General features: G+C 34.9%; 1 protein-coding gene across 4 annotated transcripts in view; it reads left to right on the forward strand.

Moving 5' to 3' along the window:
- Positions 1–24,174, forward strand: part of agbl1 (AGBL carboxypeptidase 1) — a 211,838-nt gene that overhangs the window by 175,619 nt on the left and 12,045 nt on the right. For 3 of the 4 annotated variants that reach the window (XM_084396546.1, XM_084396547.1, XM_084396548.1), the window contains one exon: positions 11,634–11,797. In XM_084396546.1, coding sequence (XP_084252672.1) covers positions 11,634–11,797 — 164 coding nt within the window. Of the gene's footprint in view, positions 1–11,633; positions 11,798–18,418; positions 19,157–24,174 lie in introns of those variants that run through there. The other variant, XM_084396549.1, reaches the window with a different exon arrangement.

Raw genomic sequence — 24,174 nt, forward strand, 5'->3', positions numbered from 1 at the left:
GTTCAATTTAGTCGCAGCTAGGATAAACACTTTTGTCTCGAAACGAAACTGTGAAGCAAAGTTTGAATTTTAGCTTAGTGAGCCTACAGGGAGTTTGCAGCAAACTTGGAACATTTTTAGTGGGTAATTTATCTCCTCAACTTAAAATTGACATGTAATAGGCTGTAAATACTGTCTGATTCAATGTCAGATATTTAGACTTGGTATAGTTTGTTTGAAGGTTGGAGAAACTTTGAAAACAGAGCTTCAGCGCAGACATTGCTTTGCATTTCATGAAATTATATATATATATATATATGTCTATATGTGAACGATTCATCAGTGCACATTAGTCCAAATAAAAAAAAAGTTTCATCATCTGAAGCAACTTTCCTTCATGGCTGTCATCATCGAGACCAAGATTTTGGCCTAATCCCTCCAATCACCTGGCTCTATTCTGGCATGTATTTTTTCTACTTATCCAATCAATTCAAATCGTATCCCATACTGCAAAAATATGGGATATTCTAGAAGGAAAATGGCTTGTGAGTTCAGTTTCATGTTCACTTCGGGATAAATGTGTCATACAAGGTGAATTGTGGATCAACTGCGACAGGCTGGAGACATGAATCAGATTGACTGTTTGGATGGGCTGCTCTATGGCTGCCACTGAGAGGCTTTTCCTAGACGATGACTGATCTGATAATTGTATTTCAGGACAGTAAGTGGAGTTATGACCCATACGATTTCCAGAAATTTAATTGGATCTCTTAAAAAAAAAAAAAAGAAATAATGATGGCTACAGCCATTTTGAGGAACATATGCTCGAGACAGTAATTTGATGTTTGCAAATTGATTAAAGCAACTCTCATAATATGTGATTAATATCAAAGGACGGCTTTTAATTATGGCCACGGCAATATTTTGCAAGGCGCAGCAAACTGAGGACATTGACTGTGCTGAGTGTGCAGGTCTGACAATCAGCTGAGAACTTCCATTAAATTATACGCCAAAGATGAGTCTATGGAAAAGTGGAATCTATGGTTGCACCATGCAAGAGCTTTTTCAGGTTTAGTTTTTGTTGGTTGCTTGTCAAATCATTATATCTCGATTATATTATTACTATTACATGTATATTACATATTGTAAATAAATAATTATAAATGAATTAAATCTAATATATATATATATAGGTTGAATTCAGGTTGATTGGGAAACTTTTTGCCATTGAGATGACTGGCTATATATATATACAGACCCTTTCCAAAAAATTAGAATATCATGGAAAAGTTTATTTATTTCCATAATTCCATTCAAAACGTTAAGCTTCCATAGATTATAGATTCAGGGCCCACAACTTAAACAATTTCAAGTATTTAGTTGTTTATTTGTACATAAGTTGGGCTTCCAGCTCATAAAACCCACGAAAACAGGATTTCAAAAAAATTGAATATTACATGAAATCACACAGTAATTACACAGTGATACCATGGTCATTGAACCAGGTTTGGGTTATTTTGGCAGTGTGGGCAGGTGCAAATCCTGCTGGAAAATGAAGGAAGCATGAAGTGCTCTGAAAATGTCCTGGTAGACGGCTGCGTTGACTCTGGATTTAATAAAGCACAGTGGACCAAAGTCCTCTTTTCTGATGAGAGCACATTTTGCATCTCATTTGGAAACCAAGGTCCCAGAGTCTGGAGGAAGAATGGAGAGCCACACAATCCAAGATGCTTGAAGTCCAGTGTGAAGTTTCCACAGTCTGTGTTGGTCATCGGCTGGTGTTGGTCCACTGTGCTGTCCACTCAACGCAGCCGTCTACCAGGACATTTTCAGAGCACTTCATGCTTCCTTCAGCAGACAAGCTTTATGGAGATGCTGACTTCATTTTCCAGCAGGATTTGCACCTGCCCACACTGCCAAAAGAACCAAAACCTGGTTCAATGACCATGGTATCACTGTGTAATTACTGTGATTTCATGTAATATTCAAATTTTTTATGAGCTGGAAGCCCAAATTATGTACAAATAAACAACTAAATACTTGAAATCGTTTAAGTTGTGGGTCCTGAATCTATAATCTATGGAAGTTTAACGTTTTGAATGGAATTATGGAAATAAATAAACTTTTCCATGATATTCAATTTTTTTTGGAAAGGGTCTGTATATATATATGAAGACTTCATATGCAAAAGCCTCTTAGTCCATCTAAAGTTTTTGTTTAATATTAACATTTTTATCAGGCTCTTATGTATAGGTTTCTACCCAAATACCGGCATTTCTGAATGGGCTGAGGCTGGGATTTAGTGAGTTTGAAGTGAAAGTATTTGAAAAATGTATACTATGTGCAGAGAGCATTCACTCAATAATATTATCTCCTTTTTGACAGAGGTGGCTTTTAGAGGCTTTTGCATCGGGGGTCTTCATATATATATATATATATATATATATATATATATAATAAAAAATAATTATAATAATAAAATAAAAATTAAATGATTTACAAATTATATACATGTTATTTTCATACAATTACATACATTCATATATCATATTGTGAATAAAGAATTATAATTAAATTGAATTATATATGTAATGTAAATAAATAAATAAAATGAATAATAAAATTAACATATACATGTATGATATAAAGATAAAATATATATGTAATTTTTTTTTATTCAATTATCGTTTTTAATGAAACAATTCCTTCTTTTTAAGTGTTCTTCAGATGTTGTGAGATTGAAATTCTCATGCGTTTCGATGTTCGTCTGGACTTCCTCTCTCTTGGTTGTGTGATATGCGCTTAGATGTTCTGGATGCCTCCGGCGTCTCCATCTCAATGTTCTCCAAGGTGAAGGGAAAGCTAGCACTTCAAACGATGAACACCACAGACCTCTCTAAATCATTGCTGCAGGTCCGGCTTTTAGAGTCGGATCTCTGTTTCCATTCACTATTCATCAGTAGCTGATTTTAAATTATGGTGTCATGCAGGACTATGAGAGGAAATGTCAGTTGCCTGGTCTACTGGAAGAGAGCATGGATTTTAAATGAGGATTCATTTCACACTGATGCTCACCACGTGAACACACACCCACACACACACACACACAAACAGATAGACGTCCAAGTAAGTTAAAAAAGCTGCCTGGACTTTTTTTTTTTATACAGTGGGGTTAAATCTGCAAATAAACACCATTTTAGGATTTTGAAATATTTAAAACAAATGTTATGACATACGATGAAGGTTAGTTAGCATAAATTGTATAGAAAATTAGTAAATAAATATATTTATTATTGATAATAAAGTATTTTCATTGTTGTTGTTTATTGAAATTACAACATTTTTTACTTCAAAAAGAATAAAATATAAATATATATTATTAAAATGAAATGGATTTTAACACTGATACTATATACTTGACTGTGAAAAAGAGTATAATGTTTTTAAAAGTCGTCAATCCCATATGCACTTGGATAAAAACGAGATACAATGGCTCTTCCTTAGTGTCTCTGATTATTAACATTTCGGAAGAAAATAATTCAAATGCAATCACCGCTTTCTAATTTGGCTTTTTGTTTAAATGAGAATTTTGTAAAGAAGGTTCAGGGTAATAGAGTCTCAGAGTAATAGATTTGAGACTATTTGTTGTGTTTTTAGGCACAATGTACAAACCATATTTATGGAATGTGATTTGAAAGTGTGATGTTTACTGGATGTGTCCCGCTTGAATAAACAGATGATGTTTGCATGAGCTTAATTTTAACATCATCTTTAATAATTCCACTTAGTTTATAATTATCAATCTTTAAAAGTTTCTAGCTGAAACTCCAGGGGCCACAGGAAACATATGGTCGATCAAAACCAACCCTGACTCTCTTTACACTTTCACTCCCAACGAAACACGGCTTATGTAGGACTTCATGAAAGATGAAATTATTTATTATTTTATATATACTTTATTATTTAGCATTTAGCAAGAAATTTGTTTTGCTCATTTGTTGATTTTAAAATTAACAAAAACATTACAAAATTACTGCCAGTAATGATAAACCAATACTGTGTAAATGCTAATAATAATATGCTGTAAATCTTATTATCATGCTAGAATAGCAAAATAAATAGATTTTTTTTCTGCAATTTGACTAACTTTTTAATTTCCCCAAAAAACTTCTTGAACTGAGAAGAAAAAATAATATATCACTGTCAGAGATATTCCAGATATTTCTCAGAGATCATCTAAGAAAAACAGTAGCTAATTAGGGGCCAAGCACTGAAAGTGCGTAGGCACCTCTTGGAAATGTTGGCGTTCTTCTTCTTCTTCTTCTTCTTCTTCTTCTTCAGCCCATAGAACCGCTTGCGGGAAAGGTTAGAAGGCGAAGGTTAGAAAAATAGATACCATTTTTGTCATAGTCAGCTAAACTTCCTGTCTGCCATCTTTATTTTCTTTTAAAACCTACTTTTTCGAACTTCTCCTAGACCATTTGTCCGATTTTCACCAAAATCTTAATCGTATCATCTCCAGACCGCGCCGACAAAATGTTATGGATTTGGTGTCGATAGACGAAACCGTTTTCGTACACCACAGTAGCAAAGTTGAAGCATGATGCCAAAATGACTATTCAGGCTTTCTCACTGCAATGCCTTGACATATTGACACCAAACTTTGTGTGTGTCATTGTCACCTCACTCTGACCACACCACATCAATTTCGTAACTGCGCCACCTATTGGTCGAAAGTGATAAACCGTTAAATCATATTTTTAATTGCTGTATATATGATTATTTTGCCATTTTGCCTAAAATCCTCTTTAAATGTCTTTAATTCCTCCTTGCTGCAGTTGGTCTGACACTCCCAGCCATGTTGGCATGTCTTATCGTCTTCTTGCGCTTTCCCCTGATAATTGCTGCTTGCAGCTATATTTTACTCTGTTACTCTTCTAGGGATTGTGTAAGAAACACATAATTTCCAGTGGTGCAGTGTTACAACTTAGAACTAGAGGGAGCCGCTGAGTCAGTAACTCTGATCATGACTCACTTCATCAATGACACTGAGGCTTGCTAGCAGAGCTCTGATATGCTTGGGCCTCTATTGGAAAACAGTTCCAAAGAGTTCTTTGCTAAAAAAAAAATATATAAAAAAATGTCCTGCTAGATTGTTTACCTACAAGACGTAGCAACAGAAGCCTCAGGGGAAATAAAGCACTTGGTTGAAAGTGGCCAGGTAGCCACTAGTTAGCATTTGTGTGACTTGTCATTGATTTATGATTGCAGGCTGAAGGGAAGAAAGGTGTGTTTTGTGTGTATATGTCAGGAGGTAAGTGGGCGATTCGACGCAAGACCTGACAGTTCAGTTGCTATACATCATTGTCATTTGAAATGCCGACAGTGACATTAGCATGCCACATGCTAATTAGCAAAGTTACATTCAATAAAATCATTCAAATGTACAAAATCACTTGGAACTTGAAAAAAAAACAATTGGCCAGGATGACGAGTCGATTAGTGAAGTTTATCTAGATTTTTTTTTAATGAATTTAGAGATCCTGTGTCTTGTTGCATTTAAATATTTAAACAGCAGAAATTGCGTTATTTTATACCTGCAAGATGTTAAATTAGCATTTGGACACAATATATTAGTCTTTCATCACTACTTTTGAAGCTTCTTTTGACAAGTAGCTTTAACATGTTGTTAGCTGTTAGCATGATAAATTCAAATTCAATAAATAATTTGAAATGAATTCAAATTCATTCATTCAAAAATGTTTTAACAAATCCATAACTTAAACCATAAAGTTCAAGATTTTTTTGTTTTGTTCAGACTATATATTTGTTGAAGATCGATTTTTCAATGGTGATCAATGTACACAGACATCTTTGGCTGTTTTTAAGATGGCGTGTCGAGTTCGGCAGCTCCTCAAGTGCGCTCAAATTCGCTCACACATTTTTATTCACTCATTGGCTTGGATTAAATTAGTGGGAATAGTAAATGTAGTGAATGTTGCACTAACAGTACTCTGGCCTCTCTATCGCCCTCTGTGGTTCAAAAGAAAAATGCAAGTCATTTATGGAATTGAGATGTACAGTTGCTAGTGATCACCATTTCAGGTGCATATCTGAAAAGTATTTCATCTGAACAAGTTATTAGCATATCTGCCACCAGAGTAGCTGGATCTTCTTTTCTATACTTCCAGACATGACAAAAGCAAGATCAAGAACGAATAATAAAAATAATATCATGCATTGATGTTGAGGCTAATAAAGTTATCGGTATAGTTATCTTCACACGTTATCTCATGGGCCTTTACCGGAGTGATTTTGATTTGTTTGTACAGTATTGAGCACTGGTTTTTTTTATGTACATATGTGAATGTACATGATACGTTATCGCATATATTTTATACGCTATATTACACAAAAGATCCCTATGAATGTCCTTTCATCTATTTGACTTCAATGCTCCAAAATCGAGATTTTTTTTTTATTATTATTTGCTGCCACGGGTCCATTTCTTACGATTGATTCCAGTCTATTCAGTGGCATAGTGCCATGGTGATCAAGCCGTATGCCGCTGAGATTAGCTTAGAGTTAATAAGAGCGATCAGGAGGGGTAATTTACCTCTCTAATGGCTTGGGCCCTCTGAAAGGGCATGATAGCTGCTATGCCTGTGTGTGGTTTTGGCAGTCTTCCTGCTGCCTGCTTGGCTCTCCTCAACTCTGGCCTAATCAAAGGGAAAAACTGTCACTCCAATAAACAAGGAATTTGCCCCTGCCGACCAAAACGCTTTGCTGCGTAAGTGAACAAGCGTCTTTTTATTTAATTATTTTCCTCTCTCTGTCACACAAAAAGTCTAGGCGCAAAGTGATTTAGATTGGCTAATTTGCAAACAAGAGCATGCAAAGTGTGTGTATTTGTCTGTGTTTGGGACTCATCTATTACGCAAGTCATATTTTTGTTTTATTTGTTCCTCAGCGAGTGTTAAATCAACGGTTGTTAACTGGTTGAAAACAAATTACTTGCATTCTTTGATCAGTTAATCAGCCCTGATGCCTGGAAATGTCTTTATTCACTAAACGCATACATATACATCGCCAAGATGCCCGTTAGGCAAGACACATTATGCAAGGACGCAAACGCAGACGCGAATGCTTGGCCAACAACCAATATTCAACATGAATTTATGTGAGACTGTTCCAGTAACAAACTGCAGTTACCTTCAAATGTCTGTCTGTTGTATTGTTATTCAAGTTGTATATTGTGGTGAAAAATATGAAAATGTCTGCTCTGAAAACTACTCTTTGTGAGTGCAATCTTTTTTTTAAATGATCCATCAAAAAATTACTGAATGTCATGAAAATGAATTCGGACCTTTCTAATAATATAGTGTGCGAATATCTGAAATCCTAAGAGATCAGGTTCATGCGCATCATTCTGAATCATAAATATCACAAAACATCATCTGAATGTTGTACAAACATATGAAGACCGTCTACTGAACTGTTCATAACTGCTTCCACATCTTCCTTGTGGAACATTTTATTCATCAGCATTATATACATATTTATTATTTTTTATGTAAAGCTATGTCAGATATGGTTGTTCTTGACAACGTTTTTGACGTAGTTGCTTTGCTGTGCTTAATTTGCAATTATCTGCATGCAAACATTGATGGGTTCAGCTTCCTCTCTAAACATACAAGTGTTTTAACATGAGCGGTTGCATCCGAGAGGAAGTTAAAAGGGCCTTCCGTCAGTTGAAATGTTCAGTGTGGCCTTCTCAATGCAAACATGGTGAGAATCGATTTTCGACTCCGAACAAACAGCCCAGACTCTATGCATTCTACACATGTAACCCCCCGTTTTGCCTCTAAATTATTGAAGAGCGATACCCAGAACACACAGCCGCACTCATACTGAGCAGTTCTCCCTCGCTTTCGGCACCTCAGCGTCTCATTGGCCGGTTGGAGGGAGGCTGCGGGTAAACGTCTGTTTATGTTTGCGGCGGTCTTGACAGAGTGAGTTTGTGTCTACGGCGTGGACGTTTGTGTGTGTGTGTGTGTGTGTGTACTCTGTCTCTTGATCACGTAAAGGTCAGGTGTAGGTGGGTGTGCCTGGTGTTGCTCGCCCATCATTCTCTTCCTTACACGGCTTCCCATTAATTTGGCCGCTTCCCCAGAGTGTGGCGAGACTCTTAAGGTATTAGCGCCGACGCTAGCTCACTTCTGACTCATCTGGCATGCTGAGTTCACTACAGCAAGAGAAAGAGAGAAAGAAGGGATGTAAGCAGTGCTGGGTAGTAACTGATTGTAATCTGGTAAAAACCTGTAATTAGATTACATTACATTTTAGATTACATTACATTTTACAATACTCATAATCATATTACAGTGCCTTTTTTTAAATTGATGATTACTTTATACATGACTGCTTAATATTCACAAAAATGTCTGTATATTATTCAGAATTCATTTAATATCCAATTTTTTTTTTCAAATGTACCCTTTAAAAGTTTTTTGCTTATGTATGTTTAAAAAGTCTTGCAGTTTTATGGAATTGCACGCACAGACCAGCCACTAGTCAGGAGGCTTTAATTACACAGAAAATCGAGAAGCCAAACAGCATAATCAAATACAATATTTATCTACTTGTTAAATATTAAATATGTTTTAATAAATGTTGTATTTTATTTTAAAATTATAAAAAAAAAATAATGTAAAATTTCTAAGATCTTTATTTTATTATTATTATTTATTTATTTTCAATTTACAAATCCCACTTTGGGAAACCTTAACATATGTATTTGTTGATAACAAAAAAATAACAAACAAAAAAATCTGTGTAGTTTTGTATTAATATGGCACATGATTGTCCTTTTCAAATCAATGAGATAAACGAGTTAGGTCAAAAGTAATCTAGAAGTAATCAAAAAGTAGTCTGATCATATTACCTAAAATGTGTAATGTAATAGATTCATTAATTTCCATGATGTAATTTGCTTTCAGTAATGGACTACAATTGGTAAGTAGTCTTCCCAGCACTGGATGAAGGCATCACATGGGGTTGAAAGATAAGTGTGGTGGCTCATCGAAAAAAATTGTGCCACCTTTTTCTCGCTTGATTTGGTTGCAGCGATCGCTCATAATGAATGGTCTTTAATGGAGATTGCGTTGCAGGCAAACGGGGATCAATCTCACCAGGCCAGGGTTGCAGTGAATGAAGGGCTCACGGGGATTCGCTGCCACACTTTCTCAGGGGAAGCGTGCAGCGTTCACACGCCAATAACATGCTTGAGCGAGCAGGTGCAGCTGCTTCGTGCCGAAATAATCTGTAATCATTATGATGTTATGAAAGGCGTAATCTGACAGAAAACTGAATGTTGAAACAGGCAAGGTTAAAGACTTTATTTGGACAAGAATCAATATGATATGGGGGTAAAAAAAGTTGTAATCGTGACTGTTTTCATGTTGTTTGACTGTTAACAACTGACTGCACATAGTTGATGCATAATATCTTGATTGAATCTCTTTATTTTAAGATTTTAGCTTAAAATGTATGTATATATATAAATGAAGACTTCAGATGCAAAAGCCTTTAAGTGAATGAGCATTTTTATCAAGCTCGTATATTTAGGTTCAGTAATTTCACTTTAATGGCAATTAATAGGTAATTTTCATTGCCATTAAAGTGAAATAACTGAGCATAAACATACAAGCTTGATAAAAATGATCATTCTAGAAGAAAATTTCAGATGACACTTAGAGGCTTTTGCATCTGAAGTCTTCATATATATATATATATATATATATACAGTGCAATGCATAAGTGAATACACCCATGCTAAAGTTGACTAAAAAGAGGAATAAAAAAATCATATTTTCGAAATTGAACTTAATGCCTTAATTTAAAAAATTAGGAAAAATCCAACCTTTAAGGACACCAATTTTCTTTGTGAATGAATAATGTATCGTAAATAAATAAATGTTCTTCCTTAAAATACATGGTGCATAAGTGAGTACACCCCTATGTTAAATTCCCATAGAGAAAGGCAGATTTTTATTTTTAAGTATTTTTTTTTTTTTTAAATTAGGATACTATGCATCCTGATAAAGTTCCCTTGGCCTTTGGAATTAAAATAGCCCCACATCATCACATAGCCTTCACCATACCTAGAGATTGGCATGGTTTTATTTCAGTTAGCCTAAAAGCTAGTTTGATTTGCATTGAGAGATGATCTTATGGAAAGTACCCCATGCCAATCTCTAGGTATGGTGAAGGCTATGTGATGATGTGGGGCTATTTTAATTCCAAAGGCCAAGGGAACTTTATCAGGATGCATAGTATCCTACATTTTTTTTTTTTTTTAAATACTTAAAAATAAAAATCTGCCTGCCTCTCTGGGAATTTAACATAGGGGTGTACTCACTTATGCACCCTGTATTTTAAGGAAGAACATTTATTTATTTACGATACATTATTCATTCACAAAGAAAATTGGTGTCCTTAAAGGTTGGATTTTTCCTAATTTTTTAAATTAAGGCATTAAGTTCAATTTCCAAAATATGATTTTTTATTCCTCTTTTTAGTCAACTTTAGCATGGGTGTATTCACTTATGCATTGCACTGTATATATATATATATAATGTCTATAGTTTATTTCAAGACATTTACTTTATATCATAATTAAATATATATAATGGATGTTTTGGTTTGAATTTGACGGAAGCATGAATAATTACGTAGATGAGTAGATGCTTGTTTTGGCTTCACCAGTGAGTGGAGCGCTGAAGAAACATGGAGATGCTGCAGATGTATTGATTTTGTTAACCTGCAGTAATCCACAGCTCATTGAACCACTGAGTCAGGACTCGTGGGGTTATTGCTGGGGTTTGTGTGCCTAGAAAAGCGTGAACGTTTCAGTGCCTGTGCGGTGTTTGTTTACTAGTGGCAGAAAATATTGTTAGTGTCTGGATTTCCATTAACGGTTATTTCTGGAACAGTGCATTATATGAGAGGAGAGTTTGTGCACAGCGGGAAGTGTGCAATAACATTGTGGTGTCAATGCAGATTCATTTTGGGACCTGACTAAATGCTACTTTCAGCTAAATTTCAGCAAATGTGCTACGAAAGGCTGCAAATTCAGTGGCCACACAAGATATTTGGGCTCTGAAGACTCACTTAATGTTACTAGATTAAAAAATAGCAAACCGAGTGCCATCTGCAAACAAATAATGCTAATAATAAACTTTTCTTTCATAAACCTTTAGTTTTACCATCTGAATTGTTAATTTTGTTGTTTTTCTATTTTTTTTTAAATATTGATTATTAGTTTTTTTTCTTTTGGTTTGTTTTTTATATTTGGTTTGTGTTTGTATTTTTGTTTTTTTGTTTTTTGTTTTGTGTTGAAATTTAAATTTTGTTGTCTGTTTTTGTTCGGTGTTTTGAATCTAACAACCTTGTTTTGATTGACTTGTATTTTACTGTTATTTTGCTCTTTAATAAATCAATCACTTTCATGTCTTTTAAATTTCATAAATTTTCACAGGGCAAACGCAGAAGGGTCACGGCTCCAGAATTAAGAGACAAGTCTGTAAATGTTGTTTGACAGCCCCCATCAATCAGTCTGTCAATCTTAAATCTCAAATGTTTTCACCTCGCAGGGCTTGCAGACAGGGACGCGGGAGCTGGAGGAGATGGGAATGAAGTTCAGCCAGAGTCTTTTCACCCTCAGGAGGAACTCCATCCATTATAACAGCCGTCTGATCCACCACGCGCCTGCCCTGCTGGACCTGGACGACAGGCTGCTCGACCACAAATCCAATACGTGAGTTTTAAATGAAGATATTTTGACCTCACATTCGTCTCTGGCTTCAAAACTCGTCAAAATAGACCACGGTAAAAAGTTTTTCTAAATCAATGGTTTATACTCAATGCATTAAAACAGTGCTTCTCAGCTGGGTTTGCTATTAATACAGATGTTCAAATTTGCGAATACCGCAGAGTTTAATTAGACATGGCCTTGAATAAAATGTTAAAAATGAAGGTTATTGAGAATTATTGTCTATTCCCTTTAAAAGTAGGAATATTCATTTGAACGAGAAATCTTTTTATTTTGCTATACACAGATTACTCAGCTGCATTTAATTATCTGAAATTAGCATACTAACAGACACTTTTTTTGTGACTATAATTGTCTGTAACTATATTATGATAACGATTCTGCTTCGGTGGAGGAGAATGAAAATAAGAGTTAGATGCGCATTTCCTAAAGGAATATCAGTGCAAGCCCACAGCAGCAAAGGAATAGCATTAACGTTTTTATTAAAATTAGCATTTGGAACATTATAGAGGGAGAGAGAAATTGATGGGGTTCTGCATTAATGGTTCACTTTTTTTATTAAAGTCCCCCTGTGGTAAAAAATCAAGTTTTTAATGTTGTTTATATGTGGTGTTTGTAATGTGTTTTAAGACAAACCATGTGCAAATTCATTGTTCAACACCACTGAAGAGTATTTTCTTCTTAAAACTGTAGTGAACCAAAGTCTCAAGAACGTGGTCTGAAATCGCCGGTGTCTCTTACGTCACAAACTACCTTGTAACCAATCACGTCACGAGGGGGGCGGGCATTAGCATGTCATCATTACTATGCTGCGAAGCAGGGGAGTCTCAAGAGAAGCCAGGTTATCCCGCTATATTTTTCTGTTGATGTGAACAATCGGGTACATTTATCAATATAGCGGGTGAATTATGTATATGATGTATATTACGATGTTGAACTATATGTCTTTCTCCACTGACGTTCTGAGTTGTTCAAAACGTTTCTAAGGATGCTGATTGTTAGAAGGTCTGACTCTGAGGTGGCGAAGGGGAACATGGTTTGTGTAACATTAGCTGCACATTATTAGCTGTTTGATAACGTAGTCAAGCCAAAGGCTAATCATATTAATTACCGTTATGTGTCCGACGTTGTAGAGAGATACATAAAGCGCATTACCATTCTGATACCTCGACTTGTAGACAACCCTATAATTCACTCTTTCTCTTCTTCTGAATCAGTTTCTGGTTCAAACATATATGGCTGAATTAAACCAGTATTTCCACTTGCCATTGTGCAGAGTTTTCTACAGTAAAGTTGACCGAGTGGATCTCTGAGCTGGTGTGAGTGAGTGGAGGCGGGGCTTTCTTTATATATAAAAAAATATATATATAAAAACTTAACATGCATAAATGTAAGGCTGAAATTTTCTACAAACAATGTGTAGAAGGAGTATATTAGGTGGTTTAAAGCGGAAATAATTGCAGAAAAGTGTGAGAAAATGTGTTTGTCCTGAAGGAAATATATGGGGAGGAAATGTTGAAGTTTTGGGTAAATTTAAATGTTAGGATGTGGTTCTGGGAATGCATCAGAGGTGTTTTGTTGTTGTCAAGACTTGCTCGTCTTGTTTTTTTTCTGCACCTTGTGTAGATGTCTACATTTGCATACTGAATACTCACATAATTAACCAACCAATTGCAGTCCGTATGCTAATAGAACAATGACGTAATAACTCTCGGTTCGATTTTTCTTAGTACTGTAAAAATAGAATGAGCAATATCTGTAAAATGCCGCATTCTAAGCACTATACCACGTTGCCAAAGTGACCTTGTTAATGATCTTTAAGAGTCATATTCCAGAGTTGCTGTTGCCAAGTGAGGCAGCCATTTTACTTTGGCTTTTTAAATATGATCTCGAGCTGTGGGACGTGGACAGAGACTCATTCAAAGTGCATCAGCTCCCTTTCAAGTTTTCAATTTGCCACTGAAGGGGTTTCCTGGGAGCACTGCCACTTTCTCTGTTTTCCTTGCGTCTCTCCAACTCCTTTCTTCTCTACACACACTCTTTCTCTCCTCTCCCTCTATTTTCCATTCCCCAGCATCCTCAAGTTAAAATTCACTTTGAGTCTTGATTTCTGTCATGGAATGAAATGGACCAAAGCTGAGCTATTGATTTCTACGGAGTTCAATTAAATCCCTTTTGTGTGCGTTTTGAATTGTTACATCTTGTCCGCACAGACCGCTCAGTGTTCTGAGGAGATTATCCCACCCTTCCCTCTTCTCCAGGATTTCACGGCATTTCTATTGTTCCCCTCTTCTTCCCTTTACTGAAGAGAAAACTGTAAACTTGACTGGTCTTACCCGAGAGTATTGCATAACTCAGTTATGCACAACTGTAGATTTCTGCTTATGAGCCTTGTTTGGTTCAGCTGAGCTCTGCTTAGATGGATGTAAGATATAGCTCATAATTTTTTTACTTTCATAGACAAACAAAATACACTTTTACGACTGAAATAGCTGCACATTTAATAATTCATTACATGTACATAGCTCTTTTCTCAGCACTCAAAGCGCTTTACATAGAAGGGGAATCTCCTCAACCGCCACCAATGTGCAGCATCCACCTGGATGATGCGACGGCAGCCATATTGCGCCAGAACGCCCACCACACACCAGCTTACTGGTGGAGATGGTTTTTTGACATTTGACAAATAATGGAAAAAATTTGTGTTCCACAATTTATATTGGTTATCGTTTTTGTTCAGTATTGGTCAATATTTGATATATATATCGAACGATTTTGAATATTTATTTGATGTTTATTATTATATGTATTTTTTTTATATTTATTGATTTTATATTTAATTACATTTTTTATATTTATGATTTTTAGATGTACCATCCCCATGACCTAACTTAGGACAAGAGTCTTGGCAAATGGATGGACGAATGTTTATTTGTATATGATTTATAATTATTTTATAAATATTTCCCAGATCTCACAATGAATATCTGTTTTTCATACTGTACATTATAATAGTGTGATGTCTAACTCACTCGTAGCATTTATTTTAATTTTTTTAATTTAATTAGACAAAATGGTATAACATTTTAATATAAGCTGAAGACTAAAATTTACCGTTTAATGTTATGTATTTGTATTATTTTTCTTTATTCATAATTTCATAATGTATTTTGTCAAGCCAGAGTTGTATCTGTGTTCAGTGCATGAGAGACTATACATAGAATGGGTGCATGTGAAGATCATGTCACATGAGACAGCTATTTGAGCTATATTTTGTAGAGGGTGTGTACAATGTAACATGTTTGCAACTGATGCAGATGTAAGCAACAAAGATATGTTCTTAATATGGAAGTGAATTGTGCCATATGTTCTATGACATATACGTTCCATTTTTAAAGCTTAAGCAACATACTTTGTTACCTTAAAAGGAAGCTGCTCTGTAATGTATATAAGCTCAACTTTACTGTACCACCTCAGAGAAACAGAGAAACAAAGGCAGAGGCATGAGAAACAGAGAAACAATGGTATAAGCTTAGAGAAACTTAATGGCAGAGAAACATAAAGCCAGAGAAACCATTTACATCTAGCATGATGGGATGAGAAGATTAAGAAATGGGGAACAGAGAAATCTGGAATGAAGACCTCTCATGTAGCCTTATTCTTATATGCCTGTTTCTCTCTGTCTGACACATGATACATAATAAATTGAATCTCTTGGCAAAGGTAACTGGTGTAGCTTCCGTGATTCAACCATAAAGGGGAAACCATGATTTTTAAATCTACAATTTGGCGTGGTACGAACAGGATAGAAGTCTTCGGGCCTTGTTTGATCCCAGGTAAGACTTTATTTTATTCTAAATAATTATGAGTCTGCCTGATGATTAAACATAGACTGAAACTGCTTAAAAGAACTGTGCTATTTAAATTACCAGTTGTGTTGCCAAGAAACATGTGTCAGACATGGTAAAATTGGAATTAAATTAAGTAATTTAATTTGGAATTTTTAAGTTCCTCTGAAAGGTAAACCTCTAAAGTATTTGATATGCTGGGATAGAGATAGATCTTTTTTAGAAAGAAGACTATCTAGTCAAAAATTCGAGAAATCAGCTGTAAGACGGTTAAGCTAGGACATTTTGATAGGATACTTGATTAATAGGAGCAATTAGATGTAGGGAGTTTCCAAAGAAAGGAGTAAAAATAGTCTCTAAAAACATTACGCTGGAATTAATACAAGTATGAAAAGGCAGCAAGACTTGATTGACAGGAGTAGTTAAGTGTGACGAGCGCCATAGAAAGGGTTAAAAATAAGCTCTAAGGACATTAACACTGGAGTCATAAAAGTATGAATGTGCCGATGTAACTAGTTAGGATCGCAGGCATTTCTGATTTTGACCGTAAATCTGTTCAAATATTTGAGAATACTTTTCTGAGCAAGCTTAGAGGAAAAGAAAAAAAAAAACAAAGAAATTAATCTGAGTTAAACTGAAAAAGGAAGAAAAAAAGATAAATACAAATATAAGGGTTAATTTTGTTCATTGAGTGAGAAGGGAGAGTGAAGCAGCCCCTTCCTCTGGAATCTATACCCTCCTTTAGACACACACACACACACAGAAAGATATAAATAGAAAGCTTGTTGCTTCTCTGGTATACACAAAGGTAATTGTATAGCAAAACATTATCTTTGGGGTATTTGAAGAGAAAAACAGAAACAAGCTAAGCTTTTTAACAGATTTCTGGTGTTAATGTGAGTTTGGAAGTTCATTGTTTAACATTATAAATTTAAGTTTTGTCTGAAGAAGAACAAGAGATAAATAACATCATAAGATTGAAGTTAAGGAATTAATTTGAGGAAAGATCTATGATAATATTTTTATAGTTAATTGACAAGTACAAGCTGATAAATCAGAGATAATGACTCCATAAGAATGTGAGTTGGAAAATATATAAGGAAACATGTCAAATATAAACAAAGATGTCTATTTGGAATATATATTATTTCTGACTAGGTCAGAGTAAAAAGTGAGTAGGAAGAAATTATAAAAGTATTGAAAATGCAGAATTACTCTGAGATTTTTAATAAGAAATAATATATGCAATTGGGAGTTAAATGTTTTAATGATATTCAACCTTAAATGATAGAAGAGACCATTTTTATTTGTTTATTTCATGACCAGTAACTTCTTTGTCTCATCTTTGTCTTCACCATGTACAGGACTGATGGTTCCAGTTATTGATTGGTTACGGTTATTGATGTAACAGAACATTTCACTGAATTAATGGTTGTAATAACTAAATTCACTGAGTAAACTCAGCATTGCTATGTTGATGTTTGAAGATGTTTGATGGATTCTAGTGATTAAATACTATCATTAATTTGTCTCCATGTTTACACTGTTGGGCATTCCAAATGGCTCTGATGGCTCTTGAATGCACTTTCTTGAGCTTTGGAAAATACCTGTTAAAAATTACCTAATGGGAAAGAGCGGTTACCAGTGCATGAGTTGATTTCTCAAAGACGGGTAAGATTCTCTTTTGGCCAACGGAGGACAACCTAATGCAGGGGGTCATCGCCACTGGGCACCTACCCTGATGGGAGGTGTTAGATGTGAGATGGGTATGGTTGAGCAGATGTTTGTTAGGCCAACAGCATCATTGAGGGTTACAGCAGTCTGCCCCTCCAAAAAAGTGAGCTCTCCAATGCCTGATCACCAGAGACCGCATTCCTTGAATGGTTTGTATTCCATTGTGACAAGTGTCATAACTTGATATATCTATGCAGGGGACAACACCCTGAGGAAAGGAAATGATATACAAAAGAGCTGATGGGAAAGAGTTTTCAAGAACTAGCTGAGACCATGAGGGTAATTGTCATTAATGAAATGGAGAGTAAAACAAACATTGTAAGTTTATTTTAGATTATGGTGTTAGTTGCCTTATAAAATGTCTAAAAGTTTTATATCCTGAATATGTGATGGCTGTATGATGTTGAATTAATTTCTATCATAGTTTTCACATTTCAGATCATTAGACATGACATTGGATAATTCCAAGACATGGTGGTGTTTAAAGATGAAGACGTTGTTTTTGCTAATTCAAAAGAAGTCTGGGTAACAGGGAATAAATTAATTCATTTATTTTAAACTAAAGATAACTTTAGAAATGCTCCTTTGATGACAAATGGCTATAACTGAGAATGGGACATAAGGAGTGAAATAGGAGATTTTATATTACTTACAAAACACAACTCCACAAACAATGAACACTCGTTTACTGATTTTCAACCCCAAGGGATAGGAGCTTTTTAACATCAACGTTTGATTTGGTTTGTTGTTTTGGCTGGGAACTTGAGGAGTTAAGTATTTAACAAGTCAAGGCACCAGCAGAAGAATTATTAGTTTTTCTTTTCTTAGATGGTTGGGGTTCATTTTAAATGCTTACACATAGACGTTAAAATACACATAGTACACGGGGACATGACATGGTGGGGTTATTTGTTTGTTTTGTGTTTTCCCTTTTCCTTATGTTTCTATTGTATCTTTATTTTGTTTTGTCATCATGTATTTCTTTGGTCTGCTATTTCTTCTCCTCACTATCACTTCTATATAGGTTGGCCACCTGGGAGTGACGTGTGGAACTTACGGTCGTAGTTCCAGTGGAGGGACTGAAGACTAAAATTTACCGTTTAATGTTATGTATTTGTATTATTTTTCTTTATTCATAATTTCATAATGTATTTTGTCAAGCCAGAGTTGTATCTGTGTTCAGTGCATGAGAGACTATACATAGAATGGGTGCATGTGAAGATCATGTCACATGAGACAGCTATTTGAGCTATATTTTGTAGAGGGTGTGTACAATGTAACATGTTTGCAACTGATGCAGATGTAAGCAACAAAGATATGTTCTTAATATGGAAGTGAATTGTGCCATATGTTCTATGACATATACGTTCCATTTTTAAAGCTTAAGCAACATACTTTGTTACCTTAAAAGGAAGCTGCTCTGTAATGTATATAAGCTCAACTTTACTGTACCACCTCAGAGAAACAGAGAAACAAAGGCAGAGGCATGAGAAACAGAGAAACAATGGTATAAGCTTAGAGAAACTTAATGGCAGAGAAACATAAAGCCAGAGAAACCATTTACATCTAGCATGATGGGATGAGAAGATTAAGAAATGGGGAACAGAGAAATCTGGAATGAAGACCTCTCATGTAGCCTTATTCTTATATGCCTGTTTCTCTCTGTCTGACACATGATACATAATAAATTGAATCTCTTGGCAAAGGTAACTGGTGTAGCTTCCGTGATTCAACCATAAAGGGGAAACCATGATTTTTAAATCTACAAAGCCATCTATCAATTACGGACAATAACATGAAAATAATTATCGGCATAAAAAAAATGTAATCCAAAAAAACATCTTTGAAAGGAAAATTGGTTAAAAAAGACACTAAATAATGAAAAAGTCAGTTGTATTTTAAGGTTAGAGTTTGTGTGGGGGTGTGTTTTGCTATACTTCTGAGGACCAAATTTCTGGCTGGTCCTCACAAGGGAAATTGATTAATAAACATAATAAATTTAGTTTTTTTGAAAATGTAAAACTGCAGAAAGTTTTGTGTGATGGATAGGTTTAGGGATAGGGTTAGTGCAAGGGGAGAGAGTATACAGTTTGGACAGTATAACAACCATTACGCCTATGGAGGGCCTCCAAGTATAGCAAAACAAACGTGTGTGTGTGTGTACCTGTTATTCCCTACGTTGTGAGTCCCCACAAGGTCAAAAATGTCACTACGTAGGGAAACCAGGTATTTTTTTTTTTGGTCCCCATGTGGAAAACTTCTTATACATCAAACAGAATGTTTTTTTGACAAAGTAAAAATGCAGAAAGGTTTCTGTGATGGTTGTGTTTAGCGGTAGGGATAGGGTTAAGTGATAGAATATACAATTTGTACAGTATAAAAATCATTGTCTATGGAAAGTCCCCATAAAACATGGAAACCCAACGTGTGTGTGCGTGAGAGAGAGAGAGAAACCGTCTCTATTAAGGATGTCTTTTCTGCTTTAAGGTCTGTAGTGATTTGATCAGTTTCTTTTGACAGTCAGCACAGCAGATGACAACAGATGGATATCGCTTTCCACTCAAAGGCAGTGACCGCCAACTTCACAGCTCTAGTCGTGCCTTTTGTGCTTTTTGCGAGTCAGTCCAGGAAAGCCGGCTCTACTGACGGCATGCATCCAAAATCATCCCAGACAAAGTCATGTGGATGGTTAATTCACCTCGAGCCCCAGACACAAAAGAGAAGCGAGCGCTTTCAGAGCTGAGAGGAAGCCCTTTTTGTTTGCGACTCCTCTGTGAGCGAAACAATTCGCATTCAGATGGATGCTATTTTCCTGCCCAACACTTTTGTGTAGCCCGACAGAACGCTCAATACTTGCTAGATCTCAAATGAAGCCCTGCGGCTCACATGAACACTCTTCATGTTCAAGTCCATTATATATTTTGTGTCAAAAGTTCAACTTTTTTGCTTTCATAGTTCAAAAAAAAGTCCACAGAATTGATTTTCTAATAATAAAGCATGACTTTTTTTTGAATAGATTCGGAAATGGGCTTCTATCAACGGCTGGGCATTAAAATGAAAAGTTTAATTTTTGTGTCTGACCTCAATTTTAGTCTCCTTAGAAACGCTTCCTGATGACGTCACTTACCAGCAAGTGTTTTCTTTTCTAACGAACTAAAGACGTCCAAGAAGCCGTTTTGATGCCAGACCCCTCAGAAGATAACAAGCTCTCATAAAAACGTCTTTGAACGTCTCCACACCTTTCATGACATTTTATATTACAGCTTGACACATTTGTTCAGTTCTTTCATTACGCAGTTCGGAAATGAGTCCCCACGGTATGTTCTGGCTCGCTGTGTAATTCTTCCCGAGCTCGATTTCTTTTCTTCCCCCACATCAGAGCGGTTCGCCAAAGTTGAAAGCTTAGTCAACCGTGAAACACATTCAATTGCGAGACAAAAGGGGGATCTTTAGAAGGGTAAACAAACAAACAGACAGGCAAAAACAAGAAATAACACTAATAATAACAACAGCAATTGATTATTATCATTTTTAATATTTCCTCAACAATTCTAGCTGAATTTACGTGCCAGTTGGCCCGTTTTATCCTTTTGCAATGTTGTCCTCAGATTCACCCAGCACCTTCAGCTATTCCAACAATGAAAATTGAGCCGACTTGTGAAACTTATTCCATCAAAAGTTACCACAAACTACATTAACTTGTTAATCCACTCTGAAATGATGGTCGCCCTTCAGGAAACTGAGGAAGGTTGAACCCGCCAGTTAGCTTGCTTCATTTCAATTAATTTAGAGCATTTAAGTATTCTTTAGAAAGAAATAGGCATGCATCACACTGCTCTCCAAGGCAGGCTTCATTCTTTAGTTATTTTTCTGAGGGAGTACTGGTTTATGAGTTGTCATATGTATGTGTCGGTCATAGGTTCATAAAAATAACATTTTTTAACTACCCCAAATCTTTGAAAATGAGGTCAAATGAAGTACTTACTATGGAATTTTGGTTCACCATGGTATTTTTTCCTTCTTTTTTTAACATAATTTTTATTTTATTTTTCTCTGTAATTTTCTTTTTTTTTATCAAGCCTGCTATTTAACGCATTAAGTGATATTATATATAAAAATGACATTTAAAACTTAAAAAATGCACATACATTTGCATAAAATTATATTTATTTATATTTTGTATATTTTATATTGTTGCCTGCTATTAAATGCATGAAGTGTTATTATATATATAAAAACTATATATATATATATATAATATTATATATTGTATTATATATAGCATATTGTGTGTGTGTGTGTGTGTATGTATATATATATATATATATATATATATATCATATTATAATCAAGTCAGGGGCTGTTAATTGCATAATTATTTTTATTTAATTTACTTTTTAAATATTTACGCTAAGTGAATGTGTGAAATTGATTGCACTATATTTTAGTAATTTTATCTATCAAGAGAGCACTGCATTTCTGGTATGGGATGCTACTGGTTTATGAGTTGTCATATGTGTGTGTCGGTCATAGGTTCAGAAAAATAATCCCAAATCTTTGTAAATGAGGTCAAATGTCTTGATATTATTTCACCATGGTATTTTTTCCTTCTTTTTTTAACATAATTCTTTTTTTAATATTTTGATATTTTTTATTAAGCCTGCTATTTAACGCATTAAGTGATATTATATATAAAAATGACATTTAAAACTTAAAAAATGCACTGAAGGCAGCAAAAGTTCTTACATAATTTTTCATATGAGCCAGGGGTTGTTCATTTTTACATTGCAGTTTTGCTAATTTTTTGCACTAAATGTATGTGCTAAATCTACTTTTTAATCCATGAAATGGCATCTTAGGAATTCTTTTCTAAACAGTCCACCAAAAATCACTGAACCGATCAACCGCAGGGAAGCTCCGCTAATTGTTTTGCACCTCTGAAAGTTTGCCAGAACTTCATATTCCTTAGTTGTTCAGTTGCACGTTTAATTATGAATGCACAATTGGACAGACCCTCCAAAAGAATCATTATAAGCATACTTAAAATTCAGAGCTGCTGTTCCCTGTGTTACAGTCCCCGCATGAACAGGCTTGATAGCAGGATGTGTTGTAAAAAGAAACTACCTCTGCACATCTTTTACTAGCGTGCGTTCAGACGCAGTGACAGAGAAGGGAGGGGAAGATAAGAGCTTGAAAAGTGGGCTGCAGACAGCTTTTGAGTGGCGTTGATTTTAATGCCTTCTAGGAGATGTTTGCTGGCAGATCTCTTATGAGGTGTCTGTAATAGTTTGTGAGAGCACACACTGTAAACAAGAGCTGCGTATCCTTGTGCAGCGATGGCCGTCTCTCAGGAGAGAGCTGATTGAATCTCTGTTCCCTGCCGTCACGCAGACACGAACACTCCCTCGCACGCAGCTTGCCCCTTCTAATCTGCAAATGAAATTATTTCCGGAACTTTGGACTTTTTTTGCAGAGCCTGACATTTTGTTCAGGGTAGAAAATGTATTATTTTGAAATAATGCATGTCATTGAGGTCTTTAAAATGCCTGTTGATTTTGTTTTACCACCATTTTTCCTTTAAATAGTGATTGACCATATAGGTCTTTCAAAAATAAAAATTGTATAGTAATAAGTATTAATAATAATAATAATAATAATAATTTTTACTTAAAATAATTCCATCTTAAAATAATTTAAATGACTGCATTTAAATATATGAGTATATGTTAGTATAGTACATTTATTATAATATATATGATTTATTATTGTAAATAGTTTGAACAGGTTTAAATCCAAAAATTATGTTTTTTAATTGCTAATGGCAAAAATGCTATTATTATTAAATTCTAAATAATCTTTTTATTTAAACTGATTCCATTTTTATATATTAGTATAGTACATGTATTAGTATATTATCATAATATATACTTATGTCATTTATTAGAATATATAAATGATTACTTTTGCTAGTTATAGTCACAGTGTCATAATTCTGGAAAGATCATGATATTTAGAGAAAAGTAAGTACAGTTTTAGTAGTATTATCTGTCTTATCCTTACTTGCTGCCACCTCATAAGTAGTTTATGGATGTGAAACTGTAATCCATTGTAAGTAGTTTATGATATTTTATTTTATTTTTATATATATTGGAGCAGGTCTTAACCAGGGGATTTGAGAAGCAATTACATGCCATGTGGTTGTGTACACCTCTCTCCAGATATACTTAACTCATGGTTTAGTGTATTTAAATCATGATTCTGCATTCTAATGAGCTAAAATATCAGTACTGTCATTAACGTGAAGCATCTTGCTGCCTCTTTATGCTTATTAACTGCATTTATTGTATCTGTCCTCATCACAATGTACAGATAAACTTAATTTAGTGAAAGTTTTTTTTCAGTTCTGATATACATTTTTTTATTTAGGGAGAGCTATAAGTCATTAAGATATAGTATAAAGTATGTATAAAGCAGATGCTTCTGTCCAAGAAACCAACCATATAAGCTGTGAAATTGTTAAATGTGTTTGTTGTTGTTTGTTTTTATTATTATCATTATTGAATAACTGCTGTAAAAACATGTAAATGCATTTTTTCTATCTTTTCTATCTTTTTGCGATTGAATAACAGAATAACACTCTTTGTGTGTGTGTGTGTGTGTACCTGGTGTTGTGTTGTGAGTCCCCACAAGGTCGGAAATGTGTGTGCATTGCCTCTATTTTCATAGCCTGGATGCCAGCCGAACTTAGCCCCGCCCACAAAAATTTTAGGTCGGGAAGTT

The sequence above is a fragment of the Rutilus rutilus genome, assembly GCF_951802725.1.
Source record: "Rutilus rutilus genome assembly, chromosome: 23".
Taxonomy (NCBI): Eukaryota; Metazoa; Chordata; class Actinopteri; order Cypriniformes; family Leuciscidae; genus Rutilus; species Rutilus rutilus.